This window comes from Cryptomeria japonica, chromosome 7 (genome assembly GCF_030272615.1).
Source record: "Cryptomeria japonica chromosome 7, Sugi_1.0, whole genome shotgun sequence".
NCBI lineage: Eukaryota > Viridiplantae > Streptophyta > Pinopsida > Cupressales > Cupressaceae > Cryptomeria > Cryptomeria japonica.
In genome coordinates this window covers 180,925,396-180,940,775 of record NC_081411.1, presented here as the reverse complement: position 1 = coordinate 180,940,775, position 15,380 = coordinate 180,925,396, and the positions used below count along the sequence as shown (strand labels likewise).

Genomic DNA, 15,380 nt, shown 5'->3' with positions numbered 1-15,380 from the left:
TAAAAGTTAACAATAAAAAAAAGCACAGAAGGTAGCATTTGTGATAGGTCAAAACCAACCGCTAACAAAGCTTAGAATTTATGTTGAGAATTATAATAATAGCCTTTTTTAATATAGGTGAAAGGCACAACTTAGTCTCAAATTTTGTGATTTAAACAGATCATGAGTTCTTTAATAACAAGATCGTATTTGGATGATGTGGCACATCGAATTTATAAAAATTTGACATTTGGTGATTAAACATTGGCTTTGTTATCATATGACCTACTTTGGGAAGTGATGTATCTGATGAAATTGAAATAAAATTATATTTTAAGAAGCATGGACCGATAGTTAGTGACAATCACTAATGTGTGATCGAAATTCTTTTAAGTTATTTTGCATTTATGGCATATTATTGATAGCGATGTCTGATAACTCAATGATGGATGGATAGTACCAAACCGGTACTGAGAGGGGGGGCGAGTGAATCAGTACAGACAAAAATACATTCCTAAAACTAGTTTGTCAAAAAACACTTTACTTTGGCAAGAAAACAGTAACATTGGTCTTAATCAAAGTACAACCGATAAAACTCAGAATAACTGAGACAAGCATAAACCAGTTGACACTTATCCTTTCAGACAATCTAGTACTTCATTTCCATTTCACCCTAGTGCATGGATAGGTAATCTAACATCAAAAACATAATAAAAGCTAGTTCAACATGTTTTACTATCAGACATAAGACACTAAACCATCACATGAAAGAATCACACAAGACACACAGATTTTCACGTGGAAACCCAACTGGGAAAAACCACAGTGGGGATGAATACCCACAAGCTGTTTTGAACTCTTTAGAAGTCTGCTCTATTAGGAGCCTTGTTCGGTTAAAGACTGAAACAATAGGTTCTGTTAGGAACCGATCCTGTTAGGGATCACCCAGTTAAGGGTTAAACCTAGTAAAAGGTTACCTTGTTAGAGGATTTTATGAACTCAGTAGTTTTGAGTCACCCTGTTAAAGGATATATAGTAAGCAGGTTAAAGCTACCCTATTAAGGGATTTCTCAACTGTTGAAGTGGTTAGAGATCAAGAGGTATTACAATGACCTGGTAACAACACTCAATGCCAATGTAGATCTGCTTTAGCTCCTCTTCACCTTCTACACTTTCACTCTGTAGGTATCACTTCTCTCTTCTAGTCTGGCAAGAATCATGTATCACTTCACTGGGATACACATGCACAACTTTTGCCAACAACTTCAGAAAGAAACACAACTTAGACCTTATAGGAAACAGATAGGTCAGTAGCATGAACCCTAAACCCTAAACCTGTTAGGTTAAGCAATTCAAATGGTTCAATCCTGACCGTTGAACATATTGCATTAAATGCAACAGTCTTGAGCTGATCTCAAGACATTCTCCATCATTCATTTTCCACTGCTTTCATGGCGGTTGGTAACCCATCATGCGTTTTTGCCGTTTACAGACTTCGCACATTCCCAAGGTAGATAGGAACAATCTTCTTCATGCAAGATTCTTCACATGCACAAGGTTGACTCATCACAAAGCTACAAAGCTAACTCATCACACAAAGCTACCAGTTGAGTCACACAGGCTTGAAGCACTTGAGACAACCAACCAGTTGTCATACAAAGCTTCCATGTACCGGTTCACTTTGAACAAACATAACACTTCACTTTGGCACATATATTGGTTTACAATGTTATACCAGTATACTAGTTCTGGTACCATGCCGGTTCTCTCTTCTTCAGCATATTGACATAATGACAACATACAATGTCATTATGTCCTCATGCCAGTTCACATAATGCCAACAATCTCCCCCTTTGGCATTGATGGCAATATACAAAGATATCTCTCCACTTCACATCTTCTCCCTTGTAGATATCTTCTCTGCTTCACTACTTCTCCACCTTTGACAACAATGCCAAAGTGGAGACACAAACTTCCTTGTTCCATTGTGCTGCTCCCCCTGAGGAGTAGCATCCTTCAACACATCAATCCAAAAAAATGACTATGCAATACCTGACTTATGTGGAGAAAATACCTTTAGTTCACCTCTTGAAGGGGCAGTACTCCTAATTCACCTCTTAAGTACATAAATGTAGCCTTTGGGAGAGGCTTGGTGAATATGTCTGCTAACTGCTCCTTACTGGAAACATGTTCCAGTGCAATCTCTTTGTTCTGAACCTTTTCCCGTAAGAAATGATACTTAAGCTCAAAGTGCTTGGTTCTAGAATGCAAAACGGGATTCTTTGAAATATTGATAGCACTTGTGTTATCATAGAATATGCTTACCGATTCAGATACAGGAACTTTGAAACCATTTAATACATGCTTCATCCAGATTGTTTGAGTGTAGTTCATGAAAGCTACAACATACTCCACTTCTGCTGTAGACTGAGAGATACAACTCTGCTTCTTACTCATCCATGAGACCAGTCTACTACCGAGAAAGAATACACCACCGGTTGTGCTCTTCCGGTCATCCACATTACCTGCCCAATCAGCATCTGTGAATACTTTCAAGTTGAAATTATTGCTATATGGATACCACAATCCATAGTCAACTGTTCCCTTCAGATACCTAAGAATCTGCTTGACTGCAACCAAGTGTGATTCTCTTGGACTTTTCTAGAACCTTGCAGTAATACCAACTGCATGTACAATATCCGGTCTGCTATGCACTACATAATGCAACTTAGCGATCATTGATTGGTATTCCTTCTCATTAACCAATGCTGAGTCATCCTCTTTGGATAGTTTACAACCGGTCACCATCGATGTACCAACCGGTTTGCTATCTTCCATGACAAAGGTCTTCAACACCTCTTTAACATACTTGGACTGAGTGATAAAGATTCCATCTTTCATCTACTGAATCTGTAGTCCAATGAAGAACTTAATCTCCCCTATGAGTGACATCTCAAAATCTTTCTTCATCTCATCTGCAAACTCATGACTTGTCTTGTCATCTCCACCAAAGATAATATCATCAAAAAATACCTCACAGATCAGAATCTAATCTCCTTCAGTTTTCAAGTAGATATTGCTATCTTCACTTGTTCTCTCAAATCCAATTTTCACAAGATGGGAGTGCAGACATTCATACCATGCTCTAGGTGCCTGCTTTAGACCATATAAGGCTTTATATAGCCTACACACCATGCCACTATTTTCAGATAGGGCAAACCCATCTGGTTGCTCTATATACACCTCCTCTTCAAGTACAACATTTAGGAATGCAGATTTTACATCCATTTGATATACTTTGAATCCTTTAAAAGCTGCATATGCAAGAAACATACAAACTCCTTCCAATCTGGCTACATGAGCAAAAGTTTCTCCATAGTCTTCTCCTTCTTCTTTGGAATATCCTTTACACACCAGTCTGGCTTTGTTTCTAATAACTATACCATGCTCATTCAGCTTATTTCTAAAAACCCAATTGGTACCGATGACATTTTTATGCTCCGGTCTGGGTACCAAAGACCATGTACCATTTTTCTCTATCTGGTCAAGTTCCTCTTCCATTGCCTTGATCTAGTCTTCATCTTTATGTGCCTCTTTGAATGATTTAGGCTCAAATTTAGAGATCAAACATGAGTTTTCTTTGACCTTTCTTCTTGTAAGGATTCTTGCATCCTTATCTCCTATGATCTGCTTAGGATCATGATTTAGCTTGACATACTGAGGAATGGTCTTAACAGATTCCTCTTGCTTTTCATCTTCATCCTCTTCTCCATCAGTATCAGCATCTGCATCTACCGGTGTAGGAACACTGTTACTGGTACTTGGTTGACTGGGAACCGGTTCCTAGAAAGTTACAACCAGTTCATTTACCGCTTGCTCATTGCTGGCTTCCTCAGTTTTCTTAGAGGTTTCATCAATTCTCACATTGATGCTTTCCATAATTCTCTGAGTCCTATTATTGAAACACTTGAGAGCTTTTCTTTTGGTAGAATACCCTAGGAATATTCCCTCATCACATTTTGCATCAAATTTGCTCTGGTGTTCGCTCCTCTTGATGTAACATTTGCTACCAAACACTCTAAAGTAACTAATCATAGGTGTCTTACTGGTCCAATACTCATAAGGATTTTTATTTGTACCTTTCTTAATGAGTACCTGGTTTATTGTGTAGACTATTGTGCTCTCTGCTTCTCTCAAAAAGGTGTGAGTGACCTTTCCTTGAATTAGCATTGTTCTTGCTGCTTCAACCACTGTCTGGTTATTCCTCTCTGCTAGGCCATTCTGTTGTGGAGTCTGAGGGGCAAACAGTTGCCTCTTGATGCCATGTTCTTCACAATACTTGTTGAATTCACCGGAAGTGAATTCCCCTCCTTGATCAGTTCTAAGGCACTTGATCCTTTTACCGCTTTCCTTCTCCACCAATGCTCTGAAGGCTTTGAACTTTCCAAAAGCTTCAAAATTATCTTTCAAGAATGTGACCCACATCATTCTTGAGCAGTCATCAGTGAGAATCATGAAGTACCTATCACCCTGCACACTCCTAGTTTTCATAAGACCACACAAATCAGTATGCACAAGATCAAGTAAATTTTCAGCAGTGAAAGGTTTACCTTTGAAGGTTGAGGAAGACATTTTCCCCAATTGACATTCTCTGCATAGGGTATTTTTCAGTTTGCTCAGCACCGGCAACCCTCTAACTGCCTTGATCTTATTGGCCTTTACAATGTTATCAAAGTTTACATGGCAAAGTCTCCTATGCCATATCCAGTTGTCATCAAAATTGGCCATAAGACATGTACTAATATTTGCATTTAGCTGAAATAGGTTACCTTTGCTCTACATGCCGGTGGCCACCACTTCACCATTCTTTCCTTTGATTCTGCACACTCCATTCTTGAATTCCAAAGTGAGACCACTATCATTCAGCTGGGCAACACTTAGAAGGTTGTGTCTGAGACCATCAACCCAATACACATTGTCAGCACTGCTCTTTCCATTTAGAGAGATGGACCATCTTCCTTTGACCATGCATGGTGCATCATTACAAAAGCGAACCACACCACCATCATATTCTTCCAAGGATAGAAACTTGCTCCAGTCACCAGTCATATGGTGAGAACAACCACTGTCAATAATCCACTCATTGGAATTATCAAAGCGAGAGACAAGAGCCTTCTTGTTTGACACATCTTCCTTGACAACAACAAACACAATATCTTCATTTTCTTCATCTTTTGATTCCTCGTCTGTGACACCTTCATCAACTGCCACAAAACAGTTTCTCCGATTTCCTCCTTTGAATTTCTTGAACCTTTCTGGTTTGTCCTTGTTGTCACCATTAGGACAGTTTACAGCAATATGTCCTATCCAGTTGCAAGAGAAACATTTCAAAGGGAGCTTACCTCTGTATTTATCGGTTCCTTTAGGAAGTTTCTAGGCAAGAAGAGCTTCAAATTCCATCAGAAACTACTCATCATCCATTACTCTGCTCTGTCTTGTTTCATCACTGGTGCTTGCTTCTTTTCCTTTTTTGGATGATACAACAGAGGCTTTAAAAGCTGATTCAGTCTTTTGAACACTGCCATCAAAACTATTCAGCTCATAGGCTGTCAGCTTTGCAATGATGGAGTCTAGGGATACCTTAGTCTTGTCTATTGATCTCAAATCCTGAATAGTAGAAACCCTTATTGCATAGACCGGTAATAAGGATCTCAGAACTTTGCTTACTATAGTGGAATCTTCTATTTTACCACCTGCACTCTTGATATCTCCGACAACAGTTTTGATTCTTATTCCATACTGTTGAATGGTTTCACCTTCAACCATCCACATGTCTTCAAACTTCCCTCTAAGGCTTTCTTCCTTAGCTTGTTTTACATGCTCATCACCGCCATAGATGTTTTCAAGAGTATCCCATACTTCTTTGGGATTTACTTTATCTTGGATATCAATAAATTCAATCTCAGATAAACTTCTAATTAGGGCTTCCATGACTTGCCCATTCTCCTGCATCTCTCTCTTTTGGTCATCGGTGAGAGTACCGGTAGGGGCAACATAAGCATTCTCAATATAGCTCCAGTGTTGAGCACCCATGCTTCTGATGAATATCTTTAGTCTGTCTTTCCATATACTAAAATTATCTCTGTTGAACTTTGGACCTTCCCTCTTCATCATTGGATTGGGATCTTTTCCTCAAGCGGTTAAGCTTATAACATAGAGGACCTGGAGGACACTATGATGCCAATTGATAACTCAATGATGGACGGATAGTACCAAACCGGTACTGGGGGGGGTGAATCAGTACAAGCAAAAATACATTCCTAAAACTGGTTTGTCAGAAAACACTTTGTTTTGGCAAGCAAATAGTAAAACTGGTCTTAATCAGAGTACAACCGGTAAAACTCAGAATAACTGAGACAAGTATAAACCAGTTGACACTTATCCTTTCAAACAATCTAGTACTTCATTTCCATTTCACCCTAGTGCATGGACAGGTAATCTAAAGTCAAAAACATAATAACAACTAGTTCAACATGTTTTACTGTCAGACATAAGACACTGAACCATCATGTGAAAGCATCACACAAGACACACAGGTTTTCACGTGGAAACCCAATTGGGAAAAACCACAGTGGGGATGAATACCCACAAGCTATTTTGAACTCTTTAGAAGTCCACTTTGTTAGGAGCCTTGTCCGGTTAAAGACTGATACAATAGTTTCTGTTAGGAACCGATCCTGCTAAGGATCACCTGGTTAAGGGATGGCTAGAATACCCGGTTAAGGGTTAAACCCGGTAAAAGGTTACCTTGTTAGAGGATTTCAAGAACTCAGTAGTTTTGAGTCACCCTATTAAAGGATTTATAGTAAGCCGGTTAAAGCTACCCTATTAAGGGATTTCTCAACTGTTGAAGTGGTTAGAGATCAACAGGCATTACAATGACCTGGTAACAGCACTCAATGCTAATGCAGATCCGCTTTAGCTCCTCTTCACCTTCTGCACTTTCACTCTGCAGGTATCACTCCTCTCTTCTAGTCTGGCAAGAATCACGTATCACTTCATTGGGATACACATGTACAACTTTTGCCAACAACCTCAAAAAGAAACACAACTTAGACCTTATAGGAAACAGATAGGTCAGTAGCATAAACCCTAAACCCTAAACCTGTTAGGTTAAGCAATTCAAACAGTTCAATCCTGACCATTGAGCACATTGCATTAAATGCAACAGTCTTGAGCCGATCTCAAGACGTTCTCCATCATTCATTTTCCACCGCTTTCATGGCGGCTGGTAACCCATCACGTGTTCTCACCGTTTACAGACTTCGCACATTCCCGAGGTAGATAGGAACAATCTTCTTCATGCAAGATTCTTCAGGCGCACGAGGTTGACTCATCACAAAGCTACAAGGCTAACTCATCACACAAAGTTACCGGTTGAGTCACACAGGCTTGAAGCACTTCAACTGGAAACCCTGAAGTTGAGACAACCAACCGGTTGTCATACAAAGCTTCCATGTACCGGTTCACTTTGAACAAACATACCACTTCACTCTGGCACATATACCAGTTTACAATGTTATACCAGTATACCGGTTATGGTACCATGCCGGTTCTCTCTTCTTCAGCATATTGACATCAATGACAACATACAATGTCATTATGTCCTCATGTCGGTTCACATAATGCCAACAATGTCATAGTAAACTGTTTTTATTTTTGAGAAAATTGAATTTTTAATCCACACAAATTAATAAGAATGTAGAAAAAAATGATATTTTTATAATCATATAAAATTAAAATTAAATTTAAACTATAGAAAATCTTATGGAAATTTTTAATTCTCTGCATTCACTGGTTAAACTAATGGAAAAAAAAATCAAAGTGCCCTGCCTTAGGAGGAACTAATAAGTAAAATATTATCACTTAAAACTTAAACTATGCTAGATGACTTGGGTTTAAAATGTCGTGTAGATCTTTCTTAAGAGACAACTCATAATTACTCTTTTTTTTTTTAATTGAAAAAGCACAAAGAATTATGAAGGCAACCCATTAGTTAATGTAGACCTATCATGGTACACCACTAGACTAGAGAATTAAATTCTATTGGATAGTAGAATCAGTATCATTGCTACTATTTATACAAAGTAAATAAGAGCTACACAATAATATATTTGAGGTCTTGATAATTGACATAATCATTGTAAAAAATAATCAATTGCAATACCCCTTCAAAGATACATATTTATTTAATATCCATATAAATACCCCTTCTAACACACATATTTATTTAATATCAATATAAATTGAAGTGGATAACTAATAGAAGTGTTATCATCTATTCTTTCATCCTTACATACAGATACAAATAAACACATAAAAAGATAATTTTCCAAATAAAAAATTTAAACTAAAATAATTTTTTTTCTTTTTGATACCCTCTTTTGCGGGTGTAGCTTATCCATAATTGTACGTAAAAGATGGAGAGTTCTCCATTCTTTACCTTTCTTCACTGTCAGCGCACACCAGTTCTTCATTATTCCATGGTCGATGAGAACATCTTCAAATCGTCGGCACCTGTAAAGCGTTTGATAAAATCTGCTGGTAAGTACTGTAGTAATTAACCATTTTCCTTGTCGCAAGTTAAAATTCCACTCACAAACTTCGTAGGATTTACTTAGGGTGTGTAGTGGAGCAGGCCTATCAACGTCTACAACAGTGCATATAATGATTGCACCCACAGAACCAGCGTGATGATATATTGTTTCATTAAGAGTCATTATATCAGGGCAAAAATGTGCATTAGGAAACAGAGATGCCTTTAAATTTGCCATTGCTGCATTGTCTGCTTCTCCAACTACTTGAATGAAGGCTGAAGGGACACTCTGAAATGTAAAAGGAAAAACCATTAGTTCATCCATATAAAAAAGGTCCATTTTACAGATCCAGCGTTACCACTACTTACAGAATCTAGACCATGATATGAGAACAAAACTAATTGTCAAATTAAGTGGAAAAATGATGAAATTTTTTATTTAAGATTTAGAATTAAGAGAAAGGTTAAAATTTTAATTATGTAATTGAGGATAAGCTTGGGAAACAGGTAGATGGATGGTGTCTAAAGAAGGTTGGGAAGAAAGGACTTGCATTTTTCACAGCAAGGGTGTAAAATTTTGAACCTGACCTATCCTCTCTGAACCAGCACAAAAAATAATAATAGAGAGAACAAATAATAACAGCAAAAGAATAAATTGCAAAAAGAAATCACAGTTCAGAGTAAAAAACAAAATGCCCTGTTTTTTGGAATTGCACACACCAATTTCTTTTATTGCAGCATAAATAGAAATTACATAGAGGCTATGTATATAAAGAATTTGCAGCCTAGAAGAATTAATAATAACTGCAGTTCTAAATATATTCCCAGCATTGCATGGAAAACTACTGAGTCTCTCAAACTAAAAACAAACTACTCCCTAAATTAAGAATACAATAAGTGCATGCACAACATGCTTTATTTACTAAAAACAAATATTAACTAATCTAAAAATAGTCCTAAGGATTAATGCATGCTGGAGTACATGCTTTATTTGCATGAATAAACAAAAACTGATTTAAACTAAAAATAGCTTATGCATGGTGATGAATGGAAAGATTCATGTTCAAACTCGAGTTGCATGTTCAAGGAAGATCTCAGCTTCAAACATCTACAAAGGGGTGGTGGAATCTGAATGCCATTTCATCAAGGAGTGTGCAATGTATGAAGATATCTTTAATTAATTTGATAAAGATTTCGAGGTGAACAATTTGAATGAACTTTTTGAGAAGGCAAGCCTTACAAAATAACAAGTTTCTTATTCAAAATTCATAATAGAAAAATTAACATGAAAAAGAATTTGAAAACAGCTTAATTTGATGTCTCTTGATCCTGAGACTGCTGGATCTCTATCGATAACTAATGAGTCCCACATGTGAAACCCATACTACTGCCATGCAAATCTCTTTTCAAGTGTACATAGTTCAGTAATAAAAACAGAGCATTCTGCCATTGAAAAACAGAGCTTTCCGCCATTGTTGATATTCATGAACGTTTCAATTTTGTTTCGTGTTTGCTAAAAAGGTTTAGAAGTGATTTTACCATTGTTGATATTCATGAACGTTTCAATTTTGTTTCGTGTTTGCTAAAAAGGTTTAGAAGTGATTTTATATTATCAATATTTTTTGTTCTTGTTATATTTTCCTTGGTCATCTGGTCAGGGGTAAGGGCTTCTTTAAGAAATTATATTCTGACCTTCATTCATAGATATCATTAAAAATTAAAAATTAAAAATTCCTTCATTTATAAAGATAAATTTGAAATCAATACCTTTAGCTTGAAAATGCAATTCCGTATTGCTGCATTACTGCAATATAAAAGCTGCATTGCTCCCAATGTCCCTAACTCTTCAATACCTCCTATGTTGTCGGGGCACTCACATATGGATAATCTCGCCCCATCAAAATTACCCGACAGACTCTTCAGATTCTTACATTTGCTCATCAGAATAGACTCCAGTCTCCGGCATCCATCAATTCTAACTTTCTCAAGAGATTTCATCCCCTCAAGGTGCAACTCAAGCTCAAGGTGCCAACACTGAGTAACAATCAATTGTACAAGATTCTTGAGATGAGATACGTATGCCAAATTCTTCAGTTCTGTACAAGCATCCAATTGAAGAGTATTCAGTGTGATTGGCAAAGCTATTTCATGCAGCTTCGCACACCTGATTATGCGTATCTCTTCCAGGCAATTGAGACGTGGAAAACACGGCAGCGCCTCAAGCTCCGGACAATCCGATATCCATAGCTGTACAAGAGAAAATTCATAACAGTCTGCTTTGAAATCCATTCTAATCCTCCGCAATTCTCTGCAATTTTGCACAGTGAGTTTGATTACAGTATTTGGCAGTGTTACGGTGTGCAGCTTCTCACAGGACTGAATGTTCATCCTCTCCAGGAAGCTCAGTCTTTCAAGGCTTGTCAGCATTTCAAGCTCGGAACACTCACTAATGTACAGGTCTGTAATCATATTAGGATAGCCCAATCCTGTCAGCATTTGTAATCCTCTGCGCCGTTGCACTGTCAGTTCGATGAGCGTCACTGGCAGTGTTATGTTGGAGATATTCCAACATTCAACAATGGTTAACCTCTTTAAGGAATTCAAGCGGGAAAGATCTAACTCTTGCTGAAATAGGGGACACTTTTTAATATCTAGATCTGCAAGTTTTGTAAGATCAGATATTCCCACTATTGTTTTTAATTCGCTGCATGATTCCACAATAAGCTTGATGAGGCTTGTTGGCATTGTTATATTTTGCATATTCCCACATGCAACAATTGCAATAACTTCTAAACCGGACATTCTTGAGAGATACAGCTCGACCTCCAAAGACTCTTGAATTCTCAATTCTACAAGATTTGTAAGATGAGAAATCCCTGACACACTTCTCAGATTTGCAAGTGATAATTTTCCGAGCAAGCTCAGATGTGCAATACTCAACTCCTCAAGCTGAAGGCAATCACTAATATTCAATTCTACCAACTCTGTTCTTACGGATATTGCTGACATACCTCTGAGTTCTCTGCAATCATTCAACTCAAGACGCTTCAAAGTTGTTGGGAACGTCATGTTCTGCAGGCTCCCACACCGGAAAATACGAATCTCCTCAAGGCATTTTACATGCCCAAAACCTGGCAGCTCTTGAAGCATTGGACAATCCAAGATGGATAATACCTCAGGATCAAAATCACCCGTAAATCTTTTCAAAATAGCACAGTTGGTCAACTCAAGGTAATTGAGCTTATCACATCCATTAATTGTAATCGTCTCCAGGCGACTTCCACCCAAAAAAGCTGGCAATTCCCTAAGCTCCGGACAGTCACGAATGTTCACCATTCGAATCTCTTGGAAATCATACCTTCCTTGTACTTGTTCCAAGCTACTACAACCATCCAGCTCAAAAGATTTCACCTTGACAGACGTATCAACTACTATCTTCTTCAGATATCTCAAACTCACCAGACACAACTCAAGCTTAAGCTTCCAACAGAGAGTAATGCTTAGCTCTACAAGCTTTGGGAGACGAGATATCCCTGTAACACTTTTCAAATTATAACAACTGTTAATAACAACTTTTTCCAGGCAGTTCAGATGTGCAAGACTTAACTCATGAATCTGTGGACATCTATTAATGTTCAATTCTAAAAGCATCTCAAAACTGGTTATTCCTGGCGCACTTTTAAAATTACAATCTTCAATAGAAAACCTTCTTAAACTGCTCAAACCCCCAACGCTTGGCTCCTCAAGCTCAGGGCATGCACTGATGTTCATGTCTTCTAGCTTTGTAAGATCGGATGTCACTGACAATCTTTGGAGATCTTCACAGTTGCTAACCTGAAGACAATTCAACGTACTGACTCTTGTAAATTGCACCTCTCTAAGATTTTTCATGGAAGAAAGGTCGACGGATCGAAGGCTTGGACAATATTTTCCATTAAGTGCAATCCTTATTACATTTTCTTGTCTTCTAACCACTAAATCTTCAAGAAAGCTCAATGGGGGCTTAACAGTAGCAGACTTTCGGCTAGCAATCATTTGGAGGGACCCTGAAACTCTTCTACTTGTGTTCAGCATCAATAATTTGGGTTTTGGCTTGTGTTGACCACCAATAGTTTTATTTTCCACATTAGTTGATATTCCTAAGAAATCTGGAAACTCTTCCACAAAAGTTTCATCAATTTCGAGCTCTTTCAATTCGGAAGGAGCCTGAAGCTCAACATAAAAGTAATATCAACGTTCAGTAGTAGAAAATATCCTAATAAAAACTTATGCATACATGAAAAACAAAAAAGAGTCGAAAATAACGAAATACCTCTAAATCTCGCCAGAGTTTTCTGAAATGTCCATATCTGATTCTTAAAAAATGGACATATTTAAGTGAAGTCCATAAAGGAATTCTTGGCTGCTGCTGGTGCCGTAGATGATTTATATGAGAGGAATATAGATTCACATCCAGGTAAAGCAACGAAGTTGATTTCCTAGATCTATCGTCCGATTGGCCTAAAAAGAAGGTAATTCTAGAGTTTAGGGAATCGTCAAAAATGGAATGGAAGCATCTTCCTTTTGTTTTAGCTAGGATATTTTTGATTCGCTTTGATTCCTGCATTCACAAAAGTGGCTTAAATAGTGTTTAGTAATAAGTTTAAGATTTAGAATAGCATTTTGATTTGGTTCACAGCAGATATATAGAAGAGAGACAAGCATACCAAATATTTCAGATCCTGAGGACGCCACAAGCGAGGAGGATGTCTCAGTTCACTTGCGATTTCTCTTCCCAAGTCCCTGAGGTGGTCATGCATTCTGAGTACAGGTACGGGATCTTCTGCTTCTTCCACCAGGCACTTGTCTTGTAATTTTCTCAGTCCAGACTCTGCTTTCCATCCAGATGCCCTCCATACTCTCATGGCTATACACTTCGGTCTGTCAACAAAGAAACAGGCAATATCCAGGAAAATTTGTTTTTCCTCATTGTCCAAAGCGTCAAAGCTTATTTTAAGCTTTCGTTGTATGTCTCGATGCAACGTGGTACCAACTTTTTCCAGCTCTGCCTTCCAATAGCTCCCATTTCTGCCATGAACATGCCTTCCAAGAACTTGAAGAGAAAGAGGCAAGCCTCCACATACGCCTAAAAAGGCATCAACAAGATTCTCAAATCCGCCAGCCGGATGTGGTTGAGAGAAAGCATGCCAGGAAAAGAGCTCTCTGGCATCATCTACATCCATTCCTTTTAAATGATAACCAACTTGAATTCCAGCACTTATAAGAACCCCTACATCACGGGTTGTTATAATTACCAGAGTATTACCTGGCTTCTTCACCATATGCGTGATGAATAAAGCATCTAACTGTTCCAGGTGATCAATATCATCTAGAACAATTAGGAAGCTCAAAGAACTGCTTCTTTCTATACGATTCCAGATACAGCTTGAGCCTTCTTCTGCACTTTGAAAAGTGAGCTCTTTTTCACCGAAGAGATCTTTCAGTAGTTTCATTTGCAACGAAGGCAAATCGCATCTAGCTGAGGCTTCCCGGACATCAAATAGGAAACAGGCTCGAGTATATTGTGGACGCTTTAGGTTGAACAATTCTTTGGAAAGAGTTGTTTTGCCTATCCCCCCCATTCCGAAAATGCCAACTATCTGAGCCTTCCCTTTCTCCCCTTCATTCACTCCACATTGATTTTCAAAATCTTGTACAAGCTCACGAAGGCATCGTCTTTCAAAATCTACTACAAGCTTGTCAAGACCTACTGGATATTTAGCAACATACAAAAATCTTCTCCTCTGCACTTCCTTCTCCACTTCCGATACAATACTTTGGCAGTCACTGACAATATACAAAAGGATTGGGGAATTTGAGAAAAAATAATGTTTGCACACTAAAAGCAATCATTTTTTATTTACAAAGAGGAATAAAAAAAGCAGGATGGAAACAAACATAACTTACTTCAAATTATTCATTTCATAGCCAGTGGTAAATGAAATAGATTGGAGGGCTTCCTTCCACTCCTTATGCTTCTCCTGGTACCTGGATTTCTTTCCGTATTCAATGAATGCACCAGCATAAGCTCCCTTTTCTATATAGCGCAGTTCCCAGGGTTTCACATCATAAAAGACAGGAATAATCTTAGCTTGACTCTGTTGCATAAGAACCAGCTCCGCCAAACACCAAGGGGACTCTGCATATCCTTTCGAAAAGATAGCGATGTGAACTGCAGCTGAGCGGATGGCAGTCTCAATGGTAGAAGGAAAGGAATGACCAATTTCGATCTCTTCCTTGTCAAGAAACGAACGTATTCCTAACTCCTCAAGGGAATCATAAAGCTGGCGAGCCAGAGCATCTTTGACATCAGGGCCTCTGTGATTGATGAAGACATCATATATTTTTGTTGATTCAGAAACCTTACTCCTTATGCCTGGAGGTTCAATTCCCGAGAAAGCATGATGGTGGGAAGATGAAGAAGATGACATTGATTTCAGTTGAGGTTTATGACGAATTTAAGAAGGAAAAGATTTCCAAGTAAGTTTGGATTTCGAAATAAGCTATTATACTTTTAAGATTAAATTCAAACTGACAGCCTCTTTGAGAAACAAGAAAGCAGAGTAAACTAGAGAAAAATTGAAACTGTCTTACATATAATAAAAATCAGATGTGTTGCAGGTGAGCTCAGTCCTTCCTCGAAGTGACAAGAAAGAAAAACGTATAGAGAATAGTCAAAGCAATTTGAAATTTTCTTTCTTGTCTAACACTTGCAGAAAGGTCAAAACAACGTATTGAGCAATATGGAAAATGTTCTGGGTTTTAA

General features: G+C 38.0%; 2 protein-coding genes across 2 annotated transcripts; both read right to left on the bottom strand.

Annotated features, from left to right (window-relative positions):
* Window positions 1–8,350: 8,350 nt before the first annotated feature.
* Window positions 8,351–11,079, bottom strand: LOC131048462 (uncharacterized). Its single transcript, XM_057982414.2, has 2 exons — window positions 10,343–11,079; window positions 8,351–8,864 (listed from the first exon to the last, which is right to left on the bottom strand). The coding sequence occupies exons 1-2, from the start codon at window positions 11,069–11,071 to the stop codon at window positions 8,385–8,387; spliced, it is 1,209 nt and encodes a 402-aa protein (XP_057838397.2). The 5' UTR covers window positions 11,072–11,079; the 3' UTR covers window positions 8,351–8,384.
* A 170-nt stretch (window positions 11,080–11,249) lies between these two features.
* LOC131048465 (disease resistance protein Roq1-like) lies at window positions 11,250–15,045 on the bottom strand. The gene is made up of 5 exons (XM_059208388.1): window positions 14,522–15,045; window positions 13,282–14,401; window positions 12,888–13,175; window positions 11,363–12,781; window positions 11,250–11,279 (listed from the first exon to the last, which is right to left on the bottom strand). Exons 1-5 carry the CDS (start codon window positions 15,043–15,045, stop codon window positions 11,250–11,252), a joined length of 3,381 nt encoding a protein of 1,126 aa, XP_059064371.1.
* Between the last annotated feature and the right edge of the window lie 335 nt (window positions 15,046–15,380).

Coding starts and splice junctions, on each gene's coding strand:
- LOC131048462 (XM_057982414.2), bottom strand. CDS start 11,071: ATGCTGACAGGATTGGGCTATCCTAATATGATTACAGACCTGTACATT. Junction 8,865..10,342: donor ATTGCATTTTCAAGCTAAAG/GTATTGATTTCA, acceptor TTTACATTTCAG/AGTGTCCCTTCAGCCTTCAT.
- LOC131048465 (XM_059208388.1), bottom strand. CDS start 15,045: ATGTCATCTTCTTCATCTTCCCACCATCATGCTTTCTCGGGAATTGAA. Junction 13,176..13,281: donor CTCAGGATCTGAAATATTTG/GTATGCTTGTCT, acceptor TTGTGAATGCAG/GAATCAAAGCGAATCAAAAA. Junction 11,280..11,362: donor CAAGAATGTCCGGTTTAGAA/GTTATTGCAATT, acceptor GGAATCATGCAG/CGAATTAAAAACAATAGTGG.